Source organism: Aythya ferina (assembly GCF_964211825.1).
Source record: "Aythya ferina genome assembly, chromosome: 4".
Lineage (NCBI taxonomy): Eukaryota > Metazoa > Chordata > Aves > Anseriformes > Anatidae > Aythya > Aythya ferina.
The window spans coordinates 49,533,271-49,553,660 of NC_140300.1; the positions used below are offsets into that span (position 1 = coordinate 49,533,271).

Below are 20,390 nucleotides of genomic sequence, written 5' to 3' on the forward strand. Positions count from 1 at the left end.
CAAATTTGTACTATGTCAAATTTCTCATTTGTTGCAATGCAAATCTACCTCTGCCTCAACTTCCTCTCTGTCTGCTAAGATAATTGTATTACTTTTGCAGTATTCCTTCTCCCCACCCCTCCGGATAAAATTCCAACCTCTCACCCTTGCCTTTTCCAATTCAGTAGCACTACCTCCACTTGTATCTCTTGTATTTCTCTCCTACTTCTTTTATGGTTGGAACTAACCTTTCTTTCTCTTTCCTCTGTAATAAAACCATCTTCTATTTCTGTTGGATTCCTCCAGAAAGTACTTTCCTCATATATGTTTCCTTTTTTATAGTCATATTCCTGGAGTCCTGCTGGTCCATACCATGAGCTGCCAGCTCCACTCCTACTGTGTTTTTGCAGTATCCATGTGGTGAATTTTAAAGCAATGCACTTTCTGTTCTTACTCTTAAGATAATATACTGTGCATGGTTAGGGTGTGAGATACCTCATTGCCTGGCACTTTCTGCCCTGCCTTCGTTAATCCCTAGCAGTCTGTCAGACTTAGTATGAGAGCAGTACAGAAAGGAGAAGGAAAAAAAAAACAACAAATCATCCTGGTAATGCTGCAGAGAAGAAAAAAAAAAGACTATATTGCTTTTCATAGCTTTTCTGAAATATACAATGACAAATTAACAAAATTAACAACTTAGTACAGAGTTTAAAATGACAATTTTCCTTGAATAGAGTACTAAGTGCTTAATTCAGATGTCCAGATCCAAATAATAGCCTTTTTATTGTCATGAGTAATTTTAGACCTCATAAAAAGAATGATTTTGATGAATGTTTACAATTGCCTTAATTTCAAGAAAATCTGTTTTCCAGTATAGATTTTTTTGCCTTCACTTTCAGAAGATTATAGTTTCTCTATCAAGAATTGATATTTAAGGAAAAAATAAATGCAGTATGATTAGGTGTCCATTGAGAGAATTCTTGGTTGCTGTCTTAAATGTGAAACTGAGGAATGCAAATCAGCCATGCTCGGTAATATTTCATTATTTTAACTCAGTGAAATTGTATTCAAATTATTTATATATCAATTAAAAATACAAAAGAACCTTAAAACTCAATTCAAGAGCTATTCAGGTTGCTTTTGAAAGGACTAAATTTTGCGATGCATGTCTTAGGAGAGAAGTTCTAGTGTAGATGCAACTCAGTACTTTCTGTGATAACTGTGTTTTAGACTATTATGCAAAAGGTTTTAATTAAATCTTTTCTGCCTTTGAGTAACACCGTATCAACTGCAAAAGGCTGTCATATTTTTGATCTTTTATGCAATAGGAATCCAGGCTTACATTTATTAGCTAAAGTTTAGATAGCTAATGTTTCAGGGAATGCAGTTTCATATAACAGTGGCTTAATTTTATTTATTTTTTTTGTTCCAACTTCTACTCCGACTATGCCTTAACAACTGCTAAACTGCTTCTCTTTTAAATTACCTTTGTTCAATTTAGTAGTTGAAGTTAATATTTACGTAGATCACTGTATAAAAATATAAAACCTAAGACATTGGCGAGACCATGAGTGCAATACTTGTTATACATGTTTGAGAGTACGGGAATTACGTACAACTTGTAACCCTCAATTATCAACAAACAGTTGTATCCCCTTTTAGGTTAATGTTTTCCCTCTTGAATTCTCAAGCATCTAAATGCCATCATAGCCATCATACATGTAGCATCTTTTTTTTCCCTCTGTTCTTGAGCAACTCTGTGTACTTTGTCAAGGCTCTTTCTCACAACTTAAAGACTTTTCTTCTTGGAAGTCTAAGCCAAAGATAAGTGGCTGTGCCATTTCAGAATCAGACCTTGTGTCATAGACAGCTGAACTCCTGTGAGCCTACACTGTAGGATTACAGGTTACAGAAGCTAGAATAAATACAGAAGAGGGGACTGATCGATTGAAAGAAGAGTGAAAATAGAAAACGAAAAGCACCTGGCTCTTTGACTTCTTCCACTCTTTGTTTTACTTGCTATTTTATATTTAGGAAAAAGAGGCAGTTAGACACTGCTAATAGACAATGATGGCATAAAAACAAATTGATGCAAACGTAGATAAGTTATAGATGCTCTGGAGCTTCCTTCCAGTGGGAGTGAAACCCAAATTCCATTAAAATTGGAGCTTCATAGTCCTGTGGTGGGGTTGGTCCTCCTGTAGCAGACTACTGGATTTTCATAATTTAGGGGAGCCGTTTATATGTATCTGATGCCTCTTGAGAGAGCTGAAAATAGTATGAACTTCATGCCAATTTCTTCGAGTTGACTTCTGTTACAATTAAACTTTCTGAGATGCCAGCTCTTCTGGTGACGTTCCGTAGTGCAGTCCTAGTCTGGGTCTTGCACCTTTTCCACAGGTGGGCAATAGATCAAGCTGAGATCTTTCTTTTGCGAAGATTTCTACTAAGAGAATGTGGCACGAATGCTGTTAGTAAGCATCTGTTCTCAGTTTTAGCCTGTGATATATCTTAGGTAGTCTTAGGGCATGCTCACAAATTAAGAATTGTCTGTGGTGTGTTTTACAGTTGTCAAAATGTTAATTATAACCTCAAGATAGATTGGTAAAGCTTTTTAATCAGGGAAAGTGGTTTGATTCCAGGAATTTCATAAGTAACATAAGCAGTAGAAATGCTAAATAGAAAATCTTAAGGGAAGAACATGATTAATCCACAGTTAAAATGGAAGAGAGCTACAAGAGAATAGAGTTAAAAGGGCTATGCCATCTTGGACTGGAGTCAATCTCAATGTCTTTTCAAATGATTTTTAACAAGAGAGAGAGGAAATGTAGCTCCACACCTCTCTAGGTCATGCCAGACTTAGGGATAAAACTGGAAAGGCTAATGAGACAGCCCCACAAGCCAGCTGGTACTCTGAAGCAGAAGAAATGCTTATTGTCATCGTATATGCTAAAAATATTTCTGTTCTATTCAATTTTTTGTAATGTTTCATTATGCTTTTAGCTAGAAGAGGTCTTCTGTAATCTTATGAAAAGATAAAGTGGATTTCCAGTAATCCTATGAATATATTTCACTTAACTCTGTGAAGCTCTACAAATGTGGTCTGTAGCACCACAGCACTAGAGCTCTCACACAGAACTTAGCTCTTCAAATGCATTTTCGTTGCAGGCGAAGTTGATAAATGTAATTTCATTAATTGCATAGACGCACTGGGTTTGGAAAGGTTGGATTCTCTGTGGAAGAAGTGTCTCTTGGTGACCAGCGCTGCTTGGCTTTTAGCATCATGCTGAGAGGTCACAGAAACCTTTGGTAGGGAACCTTAGCACCAGCACGGATTGCTATATTGTACTTAACTGTGGGATGCTGCATTTGGTGTTCTGGTGCTCTGGCTAAAACTTTGAGCCCTGACTGGATTTGGGAAGTACGTGCGCCTTCTGCAGACTATTCTAGTGTACATTTGTACTCATGAGATTTAAAGGACATATTTAGCAGAATCTTTCTTACAATTCTATTCTGAGTAGCAACGTCTGTTGCTATGCTTCTGTTACCTTGGCTGCTATGAATTTCATGGCCTTCTAAAAGGCAGTTATTTAAGCATAAAATTGACAAGGAAATCAGATTTTTTAAAATTGGCTTCTGCAGCATTTAGCTTCTGCCAGTTAAGTTGGCAGAGCTTGTGTCTACCCCTCTGCTATAAGGCTGGTTATAAGGCACTCTTGACCACTGCCTTATGTTATGCCGTTAGCAAAGACCTTTTGTCCCAAGCCAAAAATACGACATTTTAGTTATTGTTTCAATTCCCCCCCCAAAAAAAAAACAAGTTTAAAAACTATTTGTTTCATTTCCTTGAGAAATTATCATTGTCCTTGTAAGTGAGCATAGGGCTCAGTTCCGAGTTCCACACTTTGCATCTCTGTTTTTTTAAAAAAAGCTTCTTTTTGAACTGATAATTTTTTCTCTATGTTTCTGGGACATTACAGGTGTTTTTGTAGTGCTAACACATCTTCTTTGGGAAGATCTTTGGGAGAAGATTTCTGGAAGTGAACAAAATATTAAAAAGTTTTCTGGAGTGTCATCAACTGCTGGAACACATCAAAAAGATATTAGTAAATGGCTGAAGCCCATTGCTGATGGAAAATAAATGGAGCAGTTTTCAACACAGAGAGACAAACATTGAGAAAGGCCATTGTCATAAAACAAAGTAGAAGATAGGTTACAGGCTTTTATTTTTTACCACCAAGATTCTCTGAAAGGTTTTTCATCTGAGGGAACCTAATAGAGACTTGTGCATCTCTGTTTATTCCATTTAGTAAAGGCAGTTAAGCCAGGTAAGGTTTGAGTGTAGGTATATAAATGAGAGAAGTAGTGTTTGTGATTTAATCCACAAACGTTTGTAGTATGAAATGTCCTGTGCAAACTTCAGATACAGCATTCTTTCCTATGGGATTGAGAAATACAAAGACAGACAATATCTGTAGTACTACCAAGACCAGACCATGTATGTTTTGGACAGAAGAGGTAGGTCAAACATTTACTGCTGATGTGTGTATGTAGAATACACATCTCCAGACCCCTGATGGAAAATAACAAAAAGTGGTATTTTTATAGCTCCTTTTATCTTCCTTTGCTCTGCAAGATACCTTCATTTATTGCATTTCCAAACGTTTTGTTACTAGCTCCTTTCGTGTTTTTAAGAACTTCCTTTTTGTCCTTTTAGTATGTCCCTGAAGCTGAAGTCCCATCCTACTGGTACAGGTCAGACGAGGACAGATCGTCAGCTATCCAGATACAAACTGTTTCTACCAGTTGCGAAAATGTGAAAATCTGGTTTTCATATGTTATTGGAACAGATATTTTAGAAGCTTCCTAAAATGGAAGGGATATTTTTTTTTAAGGCAGATTTAAGTTTTGAGGATAAAAAATTAGAATTGTACTTGCTCAGAAAGTGGGAATTTGGAAGCCAAGACCCTGCAGCTCCTAAGACAGCTTGTTACCAGGCTGCCTGATTCGCAAGCCAGCTGGCTTCAATATCTGGGTAAAGTGGCAAGAAGTCAGGCAGGATTCCAGCATGAATTTGTCAAAGCTGCACGCTATGTGGAAAATTCTTTGGGGGGGGAAGATATTTTTCTCTTATGAAAAGTTACAGCCAGATAGTTCTGTCTGCTTATCTAAGGGATGTTCATGAAGTAGTACATTGTGACAAATAAAAAACATACATAGTTTGAGATTTTGCAGGGGTTAGATACATGAAATGTTCAGTCATGTCATAAGTTTCATTATGTTTGATGTTATTATCTCAGGTTATCTAATCTTTCAGAATTTTAGCAATAAGATGAGATAAGACAAATCCTAATCCAGAAGGCAAAAACATACCCCTAATACTGTTTTTCTCTCAGAATTTATAGGAAAAAAATATAAATAAAGGTTTTTTTATGACTCCTAGTACCAAATCATATTATGTCAAAATAAGATGTTGGTATCCTTCTTGTTAAAGGGAAGTAGAAAGGTTTGAATTTCATAAGCATTATTTTTATGTATGTATAAATAAATAAAAAAAAGCCTCTTCAGTGCTTGAACAGTGTTAGATAAATTGCTGTTGGCAGATTTAATTGGTGTTTCTGAGTTTCCTTGTTCTTGTTTCATTTCTTATTATTTTGAATAATCCATTTAGCTGTAATTTCAATTGGCTTCTGCCAAAAGGTTATCTATCAGTCAGTTAAGATGGTCTCCTTGGCAACAAGAAATCTGGTTCTTAAGAGGCAAATGATTTCAATTTGCACTCCCACTTCTTTTTTTTTTTTTTTTTTTTTTGGATGCCTAAAATTTATATTGCAGTCTGCCCTCCTGTTCACCCCCCCCGCCTTTTTTTTTTTTTAAATTTCATTCAGCTGAGAATTTGTTTCCAGGTATTGCTTGAAAACCTGAGCTTATAGCTACTGACTGAGTAGTTTGTTTTAGCTTCTCCTTTTTTCACTCCTCTCATCTCTTAGCTCTTAGCCATATGCCTTATTTCATGCTTTAAGCACAGAGGCTGGCATCCATTAAAACAGTCCCTTAGTTTTTGTTCAAGTACTTATTTATTTATTTATTTATTTATTTATTTTCTCCTACAGTTCTCTTCCTAGCATGAAGACAGAATTCAGCTTTACAAAAGTAATACCACAAACGTAGATTCTCAACTTTCCCTCTTTTTGTTAGGGAGTGGATCTCTTCCTGTTTGTTAGAGCATGTCATAAATCTAAATCCTCTTTTAAAATAGAAGGCTTTTGTATATATGAAGTTATCCACGCATTTCTAGTTTATGAACCGTATCTTGTTGGATATGATGCAGTGTTCCCTTTCTCAAGGGAAGATGAATAAAGCTTCTGAGATTTGGATGTGTTTTGCTTCCCTTTTTTGCTTGCCTCTTAACTCAGCTTCTGAGTTCAGTCAGATATGCTGTTTTGTGGGACCATCACGTAAAATTTGGAGTTTATGATAAAGCTTAATTTATGCAAATTAGTTTTCAATTTCTATTTGCAATGTGCAAATAGTAAAATTCAGCAGATATTTCTTTCAGTAAGTGTATCTCAGAAAATTCTACTTCAGCTCAATGAACTGCAAATTTGTCATCTGAAAAACAGAGAGTTGGACATAAAGATTGGTAAGGGGTAGAAAAGTAAGGGTAGTGTTACAAAACTCGATAGTATTTCTCCTCATCCTTTCTCTCCCATTGCTTGAAATGCTGCAGAAAGTACTACCTGTCTCATGATAAGAGAATGTTGCAGAACTGGAGGGACTTGTGGGGATTATGTCTTCATGAATGGAAAAGCTGATGGAAAAGAGAAAAGGCGAGGACTATCTAATTAAAATAGAGGTGAAGGATAAAAGGAATAATGAATGATTTTGAGTAGACAGGTTGTGGTTTTTCCTGTCATTGTGTTCAGCAGTAGAACACGGTGATATTCACTGAAGACTGATTAATGAATGGTAAACTGTGCATTAAGTTTACATGTGGGTTTTTGTTGAAGGAAACTGAGATTATTGCTGCAGAAAGGTATTAAAGTCAAGCATTTAACAAGGTTCAGGGGGGCTGGATTGCATCTCACTGAAACTCATTGTTTAGTGAAGTGCAGGTGAGGTAAAATACCATCATTCTGACTACCAATCTCTAATTTGTCATGATTATAGGGAGACTATTATGAGAGGAGGTCTTACCATATTTACTTCTCATATGTGTTCTTGGACTTTTGTCTGAAGCAATTTATGTTGCTTGTTTGAAGGAACAGGATGCGGAACTAGATAGAGGACAGGAGTTGCCATGCTGCATTAGATTTATCTTTTTATGCTCATAAACTTTACTAAAGTTCAAAAAAGCTGTTGTACCCTGAAAAATTCGACTTCATGATCTGGAAGCATCCTGCATTCTTAAAGTACCTTCACAGAATCCAAGAATGGCTGAGGTTGGCAGGGACTTCTGAGTTTATATTTAAATATAAATGCTGTGTTCAAGACCAAGCTTTAACCTATATAAAATGTATTAAGGTATTGCATCTTAATGTGACAAGACAGCATGCATATTGAATTGTTTTCCTCTTTTTCCTCTACTGCTGTAATGTTCATTCTTGTATACACATAGTGCTGTATGTTAAGAGTACTTTTCTTTTTCCTCCAAACAGAACAGCACTTTTCTGATGTTGTACTCAGTGAAGAATACCTCAATCTGGGTGTGGAGCAGGTGTGCAGTTTGATATCTAGCGACAAGCTTACAATTGCCTCAGAAGAGAAGGTAAGAGCACCTGTTCCACAGTATTCTTTTTATCCTTTTGTATAAGAGAGTGAGCTTGTTCCTACTGGTTCTGTAGACTGGATGCATTCTTTGTTTCCTTGGTGAAATTAAGCATGTATTGTGCTTATTTAAAGGATTTATTTCCCCAAAGTGTTGTCAGTTTGATGCTGAAAACTAATCTCCACTCTTAAAAATCCTAAAACTGTATTATATCACATAATCCTCTGTTCTGTGAAAAAAAAAATGATGCTCAGTTGAATGGAAGTTCTCTCTCAGCTTCAGCAGAACAGAGAACACATGATATAAGTCACAGGTTTAACCAACTTATCCCTTGGTAAACCAAGGGATAAATAACTTAGTAGTATGAAGAGCAAGTATATGCACTCTACTAACTTCCATGTAAGCAGTCCCACAAAGGAATTAAAAATGGGCACTTGTATATATGGGGCTGTTTAGATTAACAGAACAATATGTGTTGCGAAGGAGATGGCTAGGTAGCTTGGTATAGCCAAACTTAAGTTTGAATATGGCTTGGCTCGCCTTTAGCTAGATCTCATCATTTCATTTGTGAAACTCATCTTCAGTGAGGCCAGCAGATATCCTTGAACCTCTAATGATTTTTCTGTGTAGATGCATTTGTTCTGAGCTTTTGAATCCAGATATTAAAATTAAAAATACACTGTCTTCCTTTGTCCAAGGAGTATGTAGCTGTACCGACTCTGCTCAAATGAGCCTAAACTGTATTCAAAAGCACGTTTGAATACTGATTTGATGGCTAGATGGTGTTTCATGCTGAACTCTTTTCTTTATACATTGGAGAAACTCTGAATCTAAGAATGATCTGCTTAACCTGTAATTAGTGAAGTCACACTGCTGTCCCCATAATACTCTGAAGGGCCTGACTGATACAAGCAATGCTACTTCTGTGGAGTATAATTAAAGTTTTAATGCTCAAGCATATGATAAGCTGTTGTGCAATATAGGAGAAACTAGGCTTGGTACCTCTTCTTCTGGTAAGATTTGATGATCAGTCATCTGGGTGATGATGTGGCATGTCAATTCTCCAAGACAGGAAGAAAAATAAGAGAGTTACAATATCTCTGCTGCTTTATCGTTTATTTACATAGTTTTTATTGGATTTACAGTATTAATATATTACTTGTTTTGTGCATTTTGTCAAGTACCCTTGAAACACTACTAGAGATGTGGTGTAGAAAAAGACTGCCTAATGCATCTTAAGAACTTTTTATTGGATAAGTATGCAAATAACGGGAGTTGTAACTGCTGTTTTTATTACATCAGGAATTGTAGTAGAGTAAAAGCTATTTTTGAAGACATGGTGATATTTTCATAGTCATGAATCTGTAAGTCAAGGGACTCGCATTTGTTTGTTTTCTGGAAGGTATTTGAAGCGGTGATAGCATGGGTAAACCATGACAAAGATGTAAGGCAGGAGCTAATGGCACGCCTGATGGAGCACGTTCGGCTGCCTTTGCTTTCCCGGGAATATTTAGTTCAGGTAAGCAAAAAGGAATAGTGATTCTTGAGCATGTGAACATTTCTGTTTATTTTTTTTAATGCCAGGTGAATATCCTTAAATTTAAACAGTGTAATGTATTGTGTTACTGATGGTAAAAAATAAACAAGAAACCACCACTACATGTGCGTGCACATGCACTCTTACAGTCAAACGGGGAATTGCCAAACAGGGGAGGCCATATGTATGTAATTTGTTCGGGTGACTCCTTGTCATGGCACACTAGTAATTTGGATGATCTAATTTGCTGAGGTCAAGTTACATTTCATTTGTAATATGATCATTGGATTGAATCATTAAGGTTGGAAAAGACGTTCAGGATCATCTGGTCCAATCATGATGTTTGATCCAACACTTAAATTTCAGAATTGTATCTATTAAGTTGGTTAGGACTTAAATGACAGCGTAAACATTTCTTTACCTGGTTCAGATATAATGGTTGTTATTTATTTTTATTTTTAAAGTTCTGTGACATCATTTTGACTATTTTGGTGTTAGATCAAATATTTAAGATAAAAAAATCAGCTCACCATTAGCATCGAATGGTTGGTAGGTGTTTAGTTTTAGAAATCTATCTTTGTGATATGAATTTCTTCCACTCTTTTGTTGTGGAGTGGTTTGTTAAAATCTCTCCTCCACTCCTACCTGCAAGTGTTCCGTACAGTCTTGTATTTGAAAAGTCATGAAACATGTCTGATTGTGAGCAGTCTCATTGTTGTCTAACACTGTTTCTTCCACATACTAATTAAGAGAGTCTACATCTCCTGATTTCTTGACTGCATATTGTCATCACATAAAATCATGTTTAAATGTGGTTAAACTACATTCTAAAAATTCAGTGATATGTATTTGTTCCTGTGATAAAGGCTTTATTACACTTCAGATTGTGATTTGTGTTTTACTTCTTAACATGCTCAGACCTTGTTAAACTTCTGTTAACAAACAGAGAGTTGAAGAGGAAATACTGGTTAAGAACAGCAGCGCTTGTAAAGATTACCTCATTGAAGCTATGAAGTATCACTTGCTGCCAACTGAGCAACGAGCATTGATGAAAAGCACTCGAACAAAATTGAGAACGCCTGCTAGCCTTCCAAAAGTAAGACACTTACTTTTTCCAATGTACTTATTTCTTTAAACTCTACTTCAACAGATTTGATGACAGCATTACCATCACTTATTTCAGTAAAAATTCCCATATCAGAATTATTTGTCACAAAAACATTAAAAAAAAAAATAAATCATGGATGCTTCTGAGTTGTGGCATTTTATTTTATTTTGTTTTGTTTTGTTTTGTTTTATTTTGTTTTATTTTATTTTATTTTATTTTGTTTTATTTATTTTTTTTATTTTATTTTTTTATTTTATTTTATTTAATTTCATTTCATTTCATTAGCCAAGTATGATCTTTTCTTCGTTTTAGAAGAAAACAAATGTCTTCTTTCTAGTGATCAAGAAGTTTTGTTGTAGTATTATGGCAACTATAATAATGGACTAAGAGACTTCATTCAGCAGATTTAACACATTTACCTCAACGGAACCAAAGAAGGCTGTTCTGTGATGGATTTTCACATTCATACAATGGATTCACAAATCCATTGTGATGGATTTTCACATATTGTGATGCATATTCACATTGAATATCATAGATAGTGAATTCTCATATCTGCAGTCATACTAGGATGCGAAGATATAGCATAATCTGCGTCATTCATGGGAGGTCTGTCTAGCCTCTACTTGCTTCCTGCTTTCCTACCTCAAATATTTCCTCTAGACACAATAATTTCAAATTGCTTGTATAAAAATAAAAAATAAAAAATGAGTTGCCTACTTTGCAAGACTCAACTTGCTTATTTAGAAGAACCATCCTTTCCTTTTTAAAACTTCTGATCTTTCAGGTGCTCTCATACATATGGAAATAATTAACAAATATCATCTCCCTTTCAGTTGATGATGGTAGTTGGAGGACAGGCACCAAAGGCGATTCGCAGTGTCGAATGCTATGATTTTAAAGAAGAACGCTGGCATCAGGTGGCCGAGTTGCCTTCCAGAAGATGTAGAGCAGGTACATAATGCTTCAGAATTAAGGCGTCAATATAAAGCATCCCATGTTCTTTAGAACATTAATTAAGATATTTATTTGACAAGGGCTAAGTTTTGACTTCAGTGATCATCCTGCAAATTAAAATTACAGATTTGCTAGTCTGGATCTATACAGGTTTGTAAACTTGATCTTAATTTGTGTTTCAGTCTGTAATCTATAGTAAACTGCTTCTTTACCTGCCATAGATACAGGGGATAAAAGTACTAAAATATCAATGTGTTATAATAATGAGCAATTTTATTATTAAAATACCTTATTATTAAATTAGATGAAGAATGTGAAGAAGTGACCACCTGATATTAAAAATGTGAAAATCTTAAAATAGCTGAGATACCTAATCAAGAAGAAATTCTGCAAGCATGGTTTTCAGGAGTATGAGACATTAGTAACAAAAAAACCACCTGAACTTGTAGTACTTAATCTGAAGGGAGTGTGGCTTTATGACACTGTCAAAAGCCTGTGTAGTGAGTACTGTAAATCGTGTCAGGTACCTGCAAGATTAAGATAGTACGGAATAAAATAATTGACAAAAAGAAAAAAATGCTCAACTGTCCTCACCATTCTCCTTCTCTAGGAATGGTGTACATGGGAGGCATGGTTTATGCTGTTGGTGGTTTCAATGGTTCTTTGAGAGTTCGCACAGTAGATTCCTATGATCCGGTGAAGGACCAGTGGACAAGTGTTGCTAATATGCAAGACAGGAGAAGCACACTGGGAGCAGCTGTATTAAATGGACTTCTTTATGCTGTGGGAGGATTTGATGGGAGTACAGGTATTTCGGCCTTCATACGCTGCCTATTACTTTTCATTACTGTTAAAATAATTGTATCAAATTTGAATGACTCTTAGCAGTGAGAAAACCAAGCATGAGGGTAGCCTAGCACCTTGTGGTGTGGAACATGCCTTAGTTGTCATATCCTTCCACGCAGTACTGAACAGTGGGCTGTTTTCTCCAATCTAAGACTTCAGGCATCAGGCATCATGACTGGTGAATCTTCGGCAAGTTCCCTTTCAGTAGTCCAAGTTCCTACCTCAAGCAACATGTGAGCAGAAAAATTTTCTGGTCTTTTTTGTCCTGTTTGCATATGAAGTATGATTCTCTGTTTTCACATGGTGTAAACAGGATTATGAACAGTGTTCTTTAAACTGTGGGAAGATGTACATACACAGATGCACTAAACCTTTGTGCAGAGATGACCCTTTTCCTTAATAACTATTACTGATGAGCATATGCATGTATGAGAGAGCGTTGTGACTTAGTTAAAAAAATAAAAAAAATAAAAAAAAAAAAAAAAAGGAAAAAAAAAAGAAGAGAGAATATTTTCAGAGTACCATAAAAGCTTTTACTAATTTGCCCATTTTCAGACACCAGGACTATGATGACTGTATGATTGTATTTGACTATCTAAAGGATAGATGTTATGCCTTCTGCATAGTAATTAACAGTTCTTAAAACTAAAAAATTTGAATTTACAGATATGATGAATTTTTTGGAAGGTAGACAGTACATTGCATCTAGATTTGTGGAGCAAGTAATGTTATATTGTTTTCATAGGTTTATCGTCAGTCGAAGTTTACAACTTAAAGACTAATGAGTGGTTTCATGTAGCTCCAATGAACACAAGAAGAAGTAGTGTTGGAGTAGGTGTTGTTGGAGGTAAGTTGACAAATTACATTAAAAAGGAGGAAGAGAAATGCAATCCTTTACCTTATTGTCTTTCCCCATTTTAGAAAATGTACTTCAGATTTAGGTTTCTACTCAACCTCGACATTCAAATAGTAGGAGAAATACATATCATTCTATTTTGTTTTGTCAAGCTTTTAGCACAGGTGCTTTATCTTTTTCCAGAGCTTGAACTGTGCGTCAGGTGTGTCAGAGGCCAACTGACAAAAAGTGTGCTAACCATGTATGCATGTCAGCAGAGCTAGAGAGCCTGATAGTGATGTAGCACTGTGCTGTTGTCAGTTATGTTATCTGTGGCTGACTTTGCTGGTTACATGCTAGAACAACGTCAAGGACAGTGCCACGAAAACTGCTGACTTTCAAGGGCAACTTAGTTGTGAATAGCTTGGATATCACTTGCACAATGCAGGCATGGGCTGGCTAATAGGTCCTGAAATATTTTTAGGTCTGTTGTATTTTTTAACTGCATAGGAACCACTGCTGTTTCTCATCTGAAAATGCAAACTGTACAGATAATTTTCATGGGAAATTTTTTGACGTTTCTAGGAAGCCTATCAGTGAACTTCCAATGTTGGACATACTTGAATTAGTTTGACTTTGGACAACAACTAAATTATAAACAGAAAGAAGTACCTTTGCATTTCAGCTAGGCAATTCAAAATCTTTTGACTCACTTGGCTTTTGCAAGGTACAGGCTGCCTCTTGCCTCCTAAAAATGACAAGAACCATAGAGTGCTATCCTAAACAACTAACAAAAATACAATCTCACTATAACTGATTGATGACAAATACCGAGTAGTAGCTAATTCAGAGAACAATGATTTCCCCTCTGCATGTGTGACAGTAGTCTGTGTGCGTTAGAAATTTGCAGATTTCTGTTGGTTCCCCTTCTAGGTAAACTGTATGCTGTTGGGGGCTACGATGGGGCATCACGTCAGTGCCTTAGTTCAGTCGAATGCTATGATGCCAATACAAATGAGTGGAACTATGTTGCAGAAATGAGCACTAGACGGAGTGGAGCAGGTGGGTGAACAAGACTCGGCGATCATAGTAAAAGTGAAACAGATTTGTGGTTTTAAAATTTATGTAAAAATGTAAAAGGTAAGCTAAAGTCTGATGCTTAATGGAATGTGCTAGCCTTAAATGGCTGATATACTGTAGGTTATAAATACAAAACTTCCTACAGAGTAAGATTCAGTTTGCTGATAGTAGATATCTTTCCTTGCTTTCCCATTCTTTCAATATTCCTTTTCTTCCCATACCTTCTGATGTTGTTAACTTATAAATGACCATGCATGGATTGTAACAATGTAGTATCTGCTAAATACTGAACTATCAAAATCTGGATGTTCAGGATGAGAAAATATCATGTCTTCAAAGATGTCTCTTTGCCAGTATAGGTCTGATTTTTCTAGTAGTGGACTTTACATGTGAATTGTGACTAGATTTCCATCTCCTTGGAGGACTTGTTTTGCATTCTGATTCACTGCAGGAAATTTTGTCCTTGTTCATTCTTAAGTTTGTATTACTGGTTTCATCTTATTACTTCCACTTATGTACCCTTTGTTTCATCTTCAGTAATTCTTCTCATCACCTGATGTTTACATCCTTTGGATATGTATAGGCTACTACATGTTATCCTTCCTTATCGTTTAGCCAAGGTATATCCATTTATTTCTTTATAATCTTAAAAATCCCTTCTTTATTTTTATATATTTTTCCCTCTTGGGATTATGAGTATGCATATTTCTCTTCAGAGACATCAAAAGTGCCTGTGATGTTCTGCTCTTGTTTAATGAAATGTTGTTTCCAGAGCTCCAAATCAACGTTAGCATTTTCATTATCTATTAGGGATTCAAGTCGCATTTACTGTTCACTGTCCTCTATTTGTCTTTTCGTATTTCAGGTTTTTTCAGCTTGCTGAATTTATTTCTCTAGATGCATTCACATGAACTTTTTCAAGTCATGTTGCATTGTAATATTTTTCTACACTTATTTTTTTCAATTGTTTAGATCGCTTTTTTTGCCAAGTACTCAGTGGTGCTTTTTAGCAACACCTTTCAAATATCACCAGATTGTGTTAATGTACTTCAAAATTGAAAGAGATGTTGCTACAAATAAAACTGGAGGAACTTCCAGTACACTCTGTACATGATTGATAGCTGTCCCAGCTTTACATTATAATAATGCCTCCCATTATTCTTTATTTATCAACTCTGAATAGTTTTTAATCTGTGCAGTAATGTTTAAAGTCAGTCCAAATTATTTCAGTAGGTTTTACATGACAGTATTAACATCATTACTAAAATGAAAATACTTAGGTGGTGATATTTCAGTTAACATCCTTGCAAAATCAGCAAGCTGATAGGTCTCATTGCTAAAAATTAACATTTTGATTGTTTTTAAATGCAAAACATCCCATTAATAAAGGAAGCACAATATAGTGCATCTTAATAAAACATGGTTGTCTTTTGAAACTTCTAGTTCAGTTTGTTTATCTTGTTAATAAATGCTGGATTAAAAAACAGCCAGGGTTTCAGTAAGGCAGTTGTCTAATATTGGCAAGTTTTGAGGAAAATGTTTACATAAAACGGGCAAATTACTTGAATCATTGTAAAGACAAATAGTGTTGGTTGGTTCTGACAAAGGTTCATTTTGCAATTTGCCAGCAACCCTGTTTTCTCTCTCTTTAAAAAAAAGGAAAAAAAAAGGTCTAGATATTTGACTTTGTTTTTTTTGATGTTAATTCTACAAGCCTAAAATGTAGTGCCTTAGATGCAATAACTACAGGGATCTTTCTGCTGCTCTCCCCCATTTACTTGCCCTACAGTTCAGGACCTTGGTTGTTTACTCAGCTCTGTTGCTGTTTAAAAAAGAGACAGAGAGGAAAAAGGTAAATCTAGTCAGTTATTTCATATTCATATAACTGAGGAAAAGAATCAATGTTCAGAGTGCCACTCTGCTAAATACATGGAAAATTTTATTTGTACTTGGGGGAGGAGGGGGTGGTAATGTGAAAATCATGACTGTTGATTGAGCTTGGCTGTAGCAACCAGATATCTCAAAACACTAGGACTGTTTCACCTGGCAGCAGTCCTGCTGTTGGACCAGCTAAAGATAATTTTGTTTCCTGCATTAAATCTATGGATCTCTGGTCATCTCCAGGAACTTACACCCATCTCTTCTGTTCCTCCTGCTTCATCTTCTTTCAAAAGCAACTTCAAAGGTTAACCCCAAGTTACTCTTTAGTACCAATTGCATCTCAGTTGATCAGTGTGGGGACAGGTCTGTTTATAGGAACACACTGGGATGAGGAACCTCAGATCCAGATATAGGCCATTTGGGAGGAATTAGACAGCTAAGGCTAAAAAATGGACAGGAAAGAAAAGGAACAGAGCAGAACTCAGACAGCAACAACAAGGTACGGACAGAAGGAGCAATAAATAAGGTAGGACTTGGAACCCAGGTGTAGGATTAAGAGAGAATGAAGAAACCAAGAAATGAAGAATGTTACTAAAAATAAGGAACTGCTAAATAAAAAATGGCAATGTAGCAGAAGGAAAACTATATACACTAAATAGGAAGGCCAGTAATTATACAGGGAAAAAAGAAAAAAAAAAAAAACACACACATACAAAAACCCAAAAAACAGATGGGGAGGAAAAATAACAATGAAGCACATTCTTTTACTTAGCTACTTGATCTATATCGCATCACACATTTAAACTAAAAATCGAAGCTATCTTTCTATCTCTGTAATGTTTAATGCTACAAAAGATGAATGTTGTATTATCCTGTCGAATAAAGTGAGATCAGAGTGGGAGAAAGAAAAGCTGTCAAACTGTTCTGTGACATGATAGCTAGAAATAATAGCAATCACAGAGGAATTAAATTAACTGGGATGGATACAGGGAAATATCACTAGTGAATGTCACTGATGAAGCTTTAGATAGCGTGATTTATAAATCAGTGTCATATTAAGAAGCTATTTTTCAGATTTGTAGTACCAATTAATTCTTCCATGTTCACTTCCCCTTTTCTTCTAATTATTGAAACCATTCCTTTTAGTAAGAAAACATAATTTTCTTACTTCATCAGGAATCATTTCTCTTTCCATATAGGAATGGCCTGTAAACACAGTCTAAGTGTTATATTTTCAGAGATGTTTCACCTGGCCTTTAAGATCTCAGAACACTTTTTTTAAACCCAGTATTTTTTTTTTTCTCAGAAAGTCTTAACTGATCTTTTTTTATTCATATTTGCTGTTTCCTTTCCTTTTTAATAGACATTGTAACTTGTGCCCTTTCCATGGAGCCCTCTAAGAACTGATTAACAAATCTGTGTCTCATGCTTTGAGTTTCATAATCTTAAATATGGACATGTACTTTTCAGTGTGCTTTCATAATAGCAATATTTAATTCTCTTTGTGGTCCATTCCTCACAAGTTCTAATGCCAAAATACTGACATATGTTTCATATGTGTTTATAAGGTATTCCAGCAGTTCAGTGGAAACAATCCTATTGTTTAATGTCTATGCATTCAGTTTTTATCCTCCATAGTGTATAGCTCTTATTTTCTAAAAATTCACTTATGCTTTATCATATTGTCAAATTGCCATATGCTGCCCAAGCATACTGTGTCATTTACTGTCACTTCTAATTAGTCCTAAATTTCAACAGTCCTAATTTTCCTGCACATTTGTTTATTTATTTATTTATTTGTCCAAAGTTTTCTAAATGTTGTGTTGCAGAACAGCTCTGGTCATTGTATGCTACAACTGTATTGGGCATGCAGGACATTTTTATCAGTGTCTTGCTTTAGTTGCTGTCCTTTGCTTTAATGTTTCCTCTCTCAAATGTCTTCTGAAATAGTTCCTGATGTTGGATGAGGGATTTATGTTAGAGGATGTATTTGTTGTTTCTTCTTTGTATCAGTCAAACCATACTCCAGTTAATTTTGAGTCCTACTGTTTATTTACAGGTGTTGGTGTGTTAAACAACTTATTGTATGCAGTAGGTGGTCATGATGGTCCTTTGGTAAGAAAAAGCGTGGAAGTGTTTGATCCTGTCACCAGTACATGGAAGCAGGTTGCAGATATGAACATGTGCAGAAGGAATGCAGGTATACACAACAACTACTTCAAATACCAGTGGTATAATTTGGTGTGAATGGCACGTTCCTTTTCCTTTAAATGGATTTCTGCTGCTTTGATGATGTCACAGCATAGAAATATGATTCAATGAAGGGAACAAACCAAATATTAATTTTCACAATTGGTTTCTTGTCTTCTTTAGGTGTTTGTGCTGTAAATGGTCTCTTGTATGTAGTTGGAGGAGATGATGGTTCCTGTAATTTATCAACAGTGGAATATTATAATCCAACAACTGATAAATGGACAGTTGTATCATCTTGTATGAGCACGGGAAGGAGCTATGCAGGTAATGTACAATCTTTGTTCTTTAAATGGGCTTTTTACAATATGTTGAAGAGTAGCTGCGATATTTGGCAAAATCTTCAAACCAACTACTGTCTAAAATAAAATCTAAGATACTAGAATGGGTATGAAGAATCTGCTGGTTCATTTTGAATTTTGAATTCAAATAACTATTCACTAAAATGAAAAAGGTATTAAACTGTATTCAAGAGGGATTTAGCACGTAAGTGATGAGTCAGAAAGAAGAATGTAGTGTGACCAGTTTTTTTCTTAAAACAAGAGCTTTGCAACTGTGTCTTACTCTGTGGGAGTCCAATTCTGAAGTTCTGTGTGGGGATTTGCTATTTAGAAAAATGAGGGTTGTTTCAGGAATCTTTAATAACTGCAGTCTCTCACATGAGTTATTCATGTAAAAGATATATTAACTGTAAGTGTAAGTAGAGTTGAGCAATGGCTGATTTTTTTTTTTTTTTTTTTTCAAATCATAGAAACTTTCAAAAATGCTGCACTGATTCAGACAACTTGCTGTCAGATAAATGATGGAAAATATGAAAACTTGATGCCAATGTGCTGTTTTTCAATGCTATGCTAGTTGCAGCATATAATTGACTTTTTTTTTTTCCAATGAAAATACTACCTAAAGATTTATGTCTTATTTTTTCTTCACTCTAGGTGTTACAGTTATTGACAAACCATTATGATCAGTAAAGGGATTTTCAACTTGATTATGCACTAGAAGCAGTCTTCAACAAGTGTATTTGAAGTGACTGAGTATCTAAGCACTTCTCTACTTGTAGCTGCACCTTGAGTCACAGTGGAAGACGTGACTGTCTACAATTACAGATGACGGATGATGAAGATTACTCTAGGTAGAAGCAATGCGTAGGATTATTCTGCGGTTGAACAGGAGCTGATTGAATTTTCTGAAGTCTAGTGGACCATTTTTTTTTTTTTTTATTGCAAGGTCTTCAAACACAAAAGCCACTTTCATAAGGACTGACTTGTGTCAGTCATGACTGAGAAACAGATCGTCGGTGAAGAATGGTGTGTATTCTGGTGAAAGTAAATTTTTGTCTTATTTTTTCCAGAGACTAATAAATGTATTTAAAGAAATGAACCGTCAGTCTTCATACTAGGTATCAAATCCCACCTCAGTAATTCAAGCTGGCATGGGGTAAACTTGTTTCCTTTTATAAACCTTTTGTTACATAATTATAATACGTGCATATGTATGTGTGAGCATAAGTTGCTTTCTATTGAAGTTCTTCAAAACCTGATTTTATTATTTAAAATTTGGCAGAGTACTTTGAATATGCCGGTACTATGTTGTAAAACAGAGTTGTATTTTTTGATATTTAACAATGCTTAACACTACTAATTCCCACTGAAGGAGATCAGAGATGGCTTATTGATTCTTGAACAGGTGTAATTTCAAGATCTTTTTAATAAAATGTTGTCGTACTTACGATTTTTTTTTTCTGTTCAATTTTGGTCACATTTAAATGTAACTTTTCTTAACTTTTTATGCAAAAGGCAATTTGGCATGAAAATAACTGAAAATTTATAATGTATGAAATTAAGTTGAAACTTGCATGGTACTAAGGTCTATTTATGCGTGTAACCTTAGCTTCTGTTACCTACTATCTGCATATACTGTTATGTGGCCACGCTCTTCAGAGCAGCTGACTTTGATTCGTTCCTGGATGGCCTCCTTTTACCATGACCAAAGTTATTGTCACATCCGAGATATTTTCTTCGAATAAAAATTTGTATTTTGTTTCCTAATGCCAACACTTTGCTTCAAGCTTTCTTTGTCCCCACGAGCCTCACAACCACTCGGCTCTCCCCCACGAGAGGTCTGGGGAGACCACTGTGACCGGAGCGGA

General features: G+C 35.5%; 1 protein-coding gene across 3 annotated transcripts in view; it reads left to right on the forward strand.

Annotated features, from left to right (window-relative positions):
• The window catches only part of KLHL2 (kelch like family member 2), a 271,198-nt gene extending 250,903 nt beyond the window's left edge, over nucleotides 1-20,295 (forward strand). For all 3 annotated transcript variants that reach the window (XM_084518132.1, XM_084518130.1, XM_084518131.1), the window contains 10 exons: nucleotides 7,638-7,747; nucleotides 9,150-9,266; nucleotides 10,231-10,380; nucleotides 11,229-11,346; nucleotides 11,960-12,157; nucleotides 12,941-13,042; nucleotides 13,964-14,092; nucleotides 18,051-18,191; nucleotides 18,365-18,508; nucleotides 19,177-20,295. In XM_084518132.1, the coding sequence (XP_084374258.1) occupies nucleotides 7,638-7,747; nucleotides 9,150-9,266; nucleotides 10,231-10,380; nucleotides 11,229-11,346; nucleotides 11,960-12,157; nucleotides 12,941-13,042; nucleotides 13,964-14,092; nucleotides 18,051-18,191; nucleotides 18,365-18,508; nucleotides 19,177-19,205 (1,238 nt within the window). In that variant the 3' untranslated portion in view covers nucleotides 19,206-20,295. The remainder of the gene's footprint in view (nucleotides 1-7,637; nucleotides 7,748-9,149; nucleotides 9,267-10,230; nucleotides 10,381-11,228; nucleotides 11,347-11,959; nucleotides 12,158-12,940; nucleotides 13,043-13,963; nucleotides 14,093-18,050; nucleotides 18,192-18,364; nucleotides 18,509-19,176) is intronic.
• The last annotated feature ends 95 nt before the right edge of the window (nucleotides 20,296-20,390 follow it).